We start from the raw sequence: 7,352 nt of genomic DNA on the forward strand, positions 1-7,352 counted from the left end.
CATAAAGGCATTTTACCACGTGTGAACCGCCTCTTAAGCCATTTATTAAATGACCCTTCAGCTTCTATTTTCTCAAGGTCATGGGGCTGATTTGGCCATGCCGACCCAGCATGAAATGCCGATATAGGCAGCCCTAGAAGAGCGCTTGAAGAGCAGAAGAAGTACCGGCAGCATCAGTACCCCGGCGTTTTCAGCCTCTTCACCCCAACATTTTCAGCCTATTACCTCCAGCGATTTCAGCATCAACGTTTCCACCTTTCAACATCCAGATCAGCCAAGTGTTAGTGAATTTCAGCCCTGATTTAGACCAGAGTTTTCAGATTCCAGCCGTTGCCACCCCCATTGACAAGCAAGAAACAAACAAAACAACAAAAAGCTCACTGAAGCACCCACTCCCACTCACACACCCACAAACACTGACACGCGCACCCAACCTAGATACAAACAAACACAACAAAAGAGCAATACAGAGACAAAAAAGAGTACAACCCCCCACACAGGTAGTCACACCCATCCACACCAGACAACAAACACCAAAAAGTACGCAAAGAGGAAGAAGAGGGCCTGTGGAGGAGAGCGGCAGCCAACAATTCGAACGCGCAGATGTAAGGCAATGGCCAGCAGCAAGCAAGCAGCGAGGCAATGGGGAAGATGCAATCCAGGTGTGCGACACGGCACTGCAGCAACAGAAGTAGCAACACACGGCATCACTCACTACGGCACCCATCTCTCTCTCTCTCTCTCTCTCTCTCTCTCTCTCTCTCTCTCTCACCCAGATGGAAGAGTGGTAATACTAGAGCGACGCTCCACATGACGGTGCGAGACTTATGGGACCACACTCAAAGTGGCTGCCTAGAAGTGTAATGGATCTATGCGTCTTGATGTGGGTACTTTTCAGGATAGTTTTACTGGAAGAGACATCATCTTCTACTCTGAGACACACCAGGCCCCTGGGCAATCCATGCCTCACATTAGTGGATACAGGTGGGAGACAGCTTACAAACAGGAAACACGCTCAGAGCAGAGCGGACGGGGCTCGGGGGGAGTGGCAGTGTTATTTAGAGAGGATCTGCAGCCATTGATACATATAACCCGTAGGGATGAGTAGGCTAGGTACATGTGGGTGAGATTGAAAGCAGAGACAAGCAGATATCTCTACATTACTATTTGCTACTTTCCCCCGAGTACATCAGTCTATGCATCACCCAGAGGACGGTCCCCTTTTTCTATTTTGGATGATGACATATGGGAGTTCTCTAGAGATGATGACATTATCATTCTAGGGGCCTTCAATGCTAGGACTGCCCATCACCAAACAGTGTTTTATGATACTTCAAAGGAGATGCTGAGAGAGCTAGATGTTGTAGAGACGGGCCTTTCCAGACTATCACACGATGTGGAATATACTGAGTATGGGCGACACCTGATAGACATGGGCACCGCACATGGATTGGCCATCTTGAATGGCCTACAGAGATTTCCTGCTACGGGAGGTTTTACATGCTTCCCACACAGACATGGAGCCAACACAGTGGACTATGTCATGGCACAGCCGAATCTCATCTCTAGTATCCAAGATCTCACAGTTGGGCCCAGACCGGTCGGGGTGGCGGTGGATCATGCTCTTGTGTCAATGACCATCTCCTTCCAGTTCGGTGTAGCACACAGGCCATGGGTAGCAGCCCCTACTCGCTACACCTTCACACAGGAGACGGATTCTGTATACATAGACGGGATCTACAGATGCCTATGCATTGAGGACCCGGGGCGACCTCTGGAGGAGCTAACCACTATACTGACACAAACATTACATGATGCAGCAGCAAAGGCATACCCACACACCCAGCCTGAGCAGAGACGCCGATCAGGGAGCACACATGTGCCGCTGAGATGGTGAAGAAAGCCATTGACAAGATGAGGACTGGGAGAGCATATGATCATGATGGCTTAGTTGCTGAGCATTTCATGCATGCCAAAGACCTACTAGCAGAGCTTCTAGCAGTTATGTTTAATCGTACCATGTGTGAGGGCCTACAGGACACTTGGAGCCTATCTACAATTGTACCTATCTTCAAGTCAGGAGACCCCATGGAGCCTGGGAATTACCGCACTATCATGATTGGACACACACTGGCACGGTTATATGCATCCATTCTTGAGCAACAGTTGAGTAGATGGGCAGAGAGGGAAGGAATGCGTGCAGCTCATAGTTACCAGGAACAGGAAACCGGAACGAGAACGGGGAACAGGAACGCGGAACAAAATGCCATTCCCTGTTACGGGTACTCACGTTTGAAACACGGAACGGGGATTCGGAACGGGAACTTGGAATGGGAACGGGGAACGGAGGCCTGAAAACGGCCATTCCCTGTTACTATGGTGCAGTTGGGCAGGCACGGTTCAGGAGAGGCTTCTCTACTCTTGACCATATCTTGACACTCAGGGCCATCATCGAGGAGGGCAGATCTCATGGGAGACGGATCTATTGTAGCTTTGTGGACTTCCGCAAAGCTTTTGACACAGTACCCAGAGCTAGATTAATGCGCAGATTACAGGAGATGAGAGTACCCACAGAGCTCATTTGGGGGATCATGGCACTGTACAGATCAGTAGTAGGCATGTACGCACCCCTGAGGGACTTTCTACACCGGTTCACTCCACTATTGGGGTGAAGCAAGGCTGCCCACTCTCTCCTACTCTTTTCGGTATGTATGTGGATGAGGTTTCTAACTACATTGAGAGCGATGGTGATAGAGGTGCACATTTGGCAGGGACATGGATTCCACTTTTATTATATGCTGATGATATCGTGTTGATCTCTGAATCTCCAGAGGGAATGCAACGTCAATTGGATGCTTTGCATAGGTTTGCCCACGAAAGTGGTTTGTCTGTCAACCTTAGTAAAACCAAGGTTATGGTGTTTAATACCACCCCACAATGGATCAGGAGGTCAGCACCTAGGTCCTACATTCACATACGGCCAGGAGATTGTGGAGTACACAGATGCTTACACTTACCTTGGAGTGGTTTTTAGTGGACCTGCATTCTCACTCAGAAGAGCGGCAGAGACCAGATTGACTAGAGCCCACGCAGCATTGGGTAGACTGGAGAGGATGTGTTCGCAGGTTCAGTTTCAGGAGCCCCGGACGAAACTCTGGCTCTTTGACACTCTGGTGGCTTCTGCATTGCTCTATGGAGCTGAGATATGGGGACCTTCATTGGATCACCACAGGAGGCCGGGTCGCACTGATGGATGGGGGAACATGGAGAAACCTCTCGTCTCTATGATATCGCGGCTCATTAGAGCCAGGGCATCAGTACCACAGGCCATTATCTGAGCAGAGCTAGCGGCCCCCCCACTAGTGGTTGAGGCGCTCACCAAATCAGTCTCCGTCATAAACCACACATGGGAACTTCCTAGAGACAGATATGCTCGCATTGCACTTGAGTCCTCTCGACAGTTAGCCATGCAAGGAGATACAGCATGCTGGTATGGCATCATGGTTTCAGGCGCATGGGTTCAGCATAGACAGGCTGCCACCATTCCAATAATCATTGGATGCACCATCTCTCACTCTTACACAGTCAGAGATCACCAAGCTCATCCGCCAAGACCTGACCCAGCTAGACACCAGGAGGACATGGATACAGCCAGCACAGGAATTGGGCACGAAGATGGCTTTCTACAGAGACCATCTTCTCCAGCTTACGGAGGATGGTTTTGTGACGAGACCCAGATACATGGACACCCACTTGTCTCATGGGATACGATGTGCTATTGGCCAGTTACGCACATCTTCTCACCAGCTGCGGATTGAGACTGGGAGATACAGCGGAGTACCAGCAGAGGCCAGGACATGCCCCTTGTGTGACATGGAGCCTGAGACAGAGTTGCACTACACATGCCGCTGCCCCGATTACTACGAGATATGAGGCCGCTTCCATTGCTTGTTCAGAGAGGGTTTTGGACCACTCTCAAGAGTCATGGGATACGAGGACCAGAGATGCCTGGGTTTGTTCTTGCTCGAGCTGCGCAGACACACAGATAGCCTAATGAGTGGCGAGGCTAGCCAGTCTCAAAGACGGATCACAGACTTCTTCAGAGCAGACACAGGACAGCCGCAGGAGCCGCTCCCACAGCAAAGCTCCCTCTAGTCTCACACCAGAGGCACACTGATCGACCGAGCGACTGAACTGAGGAAATCCAAGCACCCACGACGACGGAGGACTACACAGCATCGATGGAGGCTACGTCAGAAGATTCGGAGCACTCTGGCCAGGCATGCACGATGCCCGGTCAAACTACTAACCATGGAGGAGATTGATGAGATCCGCCAACGACCGATGCTAGATCTCCTGTGATTCAACTATCCCAACTAGCCGCCCATTTTTGCTTTAGTTCACATCGACCAGTCTAGGATCCCATAGTATATATCTTTGTTTTGTATTGTTGTTATTTTGTTACTCTGACTTTGTATCAGATCCACCACCTTGTAACTTTCTGGTCTCATAGGTCACTTTGGCCTTTTGAAGACGTTAATATAACATTTCATTTCTCTCTCTCTCTCTCTCTCTCTCTCTCTCTCTCTCTCTCTCTCTCTCTCTCTCTCTCTCTCTCGGTTGTATCTACTTTTAGTTAGACACCCTCTCTCTCTCTCCCTCCTTTTGGTTGTATCTACTTTTAGTTAGACATCCTTTACAAGAGTCTCTGATGCAGCGCTTACACAAAGTAATGTGGCACATGTCTACCAGATACTCATATGGCTGAAAACTACAGATTCTGACCCCATAAAGACAGGCCCTGCCTCATGCCAGCCTATTGAGTGGGCTCATACATGGGGTGTGAGACCCGAAAGGTACATCTGCCTCACATACGGCAGGGCACAGCACAAAACAACCCACTCCCTAATCTTCTCCTCGGAGATACCGGAGCCACCACCAGACACATCTGCCTCACATACGGCAGGGCACAGCACAAAACAACCCACTCCCTAATCTGCTCCTCGGAGATACCGGAGCCACCACCAAACAAAAGGTGTAACTCTCACAGAGACAACAAAAGTTTGTGGCCAGCGTGGTTGTCAAGGGTCTTGATGGCAAGGTGGTTGCTTTGACATTGTGGCTAAGGGATTAATGCCAACAAAGTGAAGCAAAGGGAGTGCAAATCATCAACCCTAAAAAATTCAAATCTATAATCTCATTCTTGATTTCCATGTCTATGCAGCAATATAAAAATGTATCTTGTTTCTAATTTGCATTTCTTTGTGGTGGGATGGACTACACACTTGACTACAAGGACAGCCACTGCTTACGCTGACATACATTATAAATTAGGTCAACAATCCATACAAAATTGTCCTTCAGTATGGCACTCACGTAGTCAATGCATTAAACATGCTCTCAACATCTTTGCAAAATTTTCATGATACGATTGCTAGGCTTCTGTTTGTAGTTCCACAAAGGCAAGACTTTTTTAGTTGAGAACATATTGAGCAAACATCTTGCTCATCACGCAAATGCTCTCACCTAAAGTATTTATTTCATTACTGATTCATAAGAAACATAAGTATTTGACTTGACTTTGGAAGTTAGAAATACATTTTAAAGTGATAGATAAATCATCTATTAAGTTAACATCCTATGCTGATCTCACAGAAAAAGGTTAGCAATACATAAAAAAGTGTGACAAATTAGCCCATGTAAGAATCACCCACTCAGCAAATATCAAGGTACACGCAATTCAAAGCAGTCTTCTATGTCTCGACTCCTAAACTACTGAAAGAATCTTCTGAACTGGTAAAAACACCAACTCCTTCGCTCCACTTCATGATGCTCTTATGCTCTAGCTTTAGCATGCTGTAGGAGTTTAACAATAAAACAAGCATTTCCGTAACTTATCAAGTACCCTCTTCCACGGACAAATACAAGCAGAACAGCTTCTCCGACAGACGATTACCAAGACGATTACCTTGTATTTAGCAATAGCTGAGTTAAAAGCATTGATGAGCGCTGAGTCGTCCCATGGTTCCGCCATCGCGCGCTCTCGCCCTTCACTGTATTGAAATTGATTTACTACCGTTTTACTCGTTGGCCATCGTTGGGCGGATACTTGTTATTGCTTGGTGAGCCAAAGGCTCTTTTTTGCCTTGCCAAAGGGCAAAGGCTTAGATATAGAGATCACTTCTCACTAAAACAGGAAAAATGTCATTTTTTGACAGGTCAAAAATGTTGATTGGTTGAAATAAGATAGCGGGTACTCATTGAAATGAATTGTGTAAATCTAATGATGGGCATGTCTTGAGTTTTGAAATATGAAATGAACTCTCATATATCAAGGAAAAGATTTTGGGCTGCCCAATGCCTTTGGAAGCATGAAACGTTGACAGCCTTACATGTTAAATGATAAAGCCTGAGAGGCTCCACAAATCCCAAGAGTCACCTTTTCATTTTGAAATTTGTGTTACCCACCTTTTCATTTTGAGAATTTTGAAAAACTTGAAATAATAATGGACCTACTCGGTCTACTCGCCTATTAAGAGGAATCTGCCAAGATGCGACCCTCGCTCTCTCTCCTCTCTCTTCCATCTGTCTCCCCGAGACGCTCCGCCCTCTGCGTTGCATCTGCAGCCATCGCCACAGCCTCCTACACCCATCGCCACACCCTGCTCCAGTTGCACACACCTTCACATGAGCTAGGATGAGCTCTCTCGCAGTCTCTCTCGCTCTGCCCTTTGTGCTACATCCGGAGCCATCGCCAGACCCTCCTGCAGCCAGAAGAGCTCAGGCGAGCTTTCTCAGTCTCTCTCCCGCTCTGCCCTCAGACGACTGAGGCCGCATGCCCCAGGCGCAGTCGCGTCACCTCCCATTTCTCTCTCTCTCTCTCTCTCTCTCTCTCTCTCTCTCTCTCTCTCTCTCCACGTGCCTGCACCAAATGAGACTCCTCTCTCTCTCCTCTTTCCACGTGTCTGTTGCCTCTTTTTCACTTCAACTTTATCCAAAGGATCTCCCAAGATACCGGTTAATCAGCTGCTTCCGAAATTGGGCACACCTACTAGACTAAAGTTGTCATTTTTGTTAGTTAAAATTTTATGGAAGGAATTTATCATTTGGGGCTTTAACCTTTAAAGATTTTTTATTTTTATTTTTAAAGATTTTAAAGCTAAGTTTAGAACTTAAAGATGTAGAACTTTTAAAGTAAGGTCCTCAATGATCCAATGAGGACCTAGAGTTTTTTTTTTATTAGAAGGTAAAACTTTGAATTAAAGAAAGTGAAAATGTTACATGGATCCACAAGTAGGGGGAGGGTCACCCCGAGACGCTAGAGTCTTAGGACTTAGAACTTTAAAGCTTTT

At 47.2% G+C, this 7,352-nt stretch overlaps 1 protein-coding gene across 7 annotated transcripts in view; it reads right to left on the reverse strand.

Annotated features, from left to right (window-relative positions):
• Positions 1-6,169, reverse strand: part of LOC147432329 (uncharacterized) — a 38,926-nt gene extending 32,757 nt beyond the window's left edge. For 6 of the 7 annotated variants that reach the window (XM_086492318.1, XM_086492316.1, XM_086492315.1 and 3 more), the window contains exon 1: positions 5,969-6,126. Coding sequence is in view for 1 of the 7 variants with exons in the window: in XM_086492310.1 (XP_086348436.1) it covers positions 5,969-6,034 (66 nt within the window). In the remaining 6 variants the exon portion in view is untranslated. Of the gene's footprint in view, positions 1-5,968 lie in introns of all 7 variants that reach the window. The other variant, XM_086492310.1, reaches the window with a different exon arrangement.
• Positions 6,170-7,352: the final 1,183 nt, after the last annotated feature.

Source organism: Adiantum capillus-veneris, chromosome 20 (genome assembly GCF_014529385.1).
Source record: "Adiantum capillus-veneris isolate H3 chromosome 20, ASM1452938v2, whole genome shotgun sequence".
Classification (NCBI taxonomy): Eukaryota; Viridiplantae; Streptophyta; class Polypodiopsida; order Polypodiales; family Pteridaceae; genus Adiantum; species Adiantum capillus-veneris.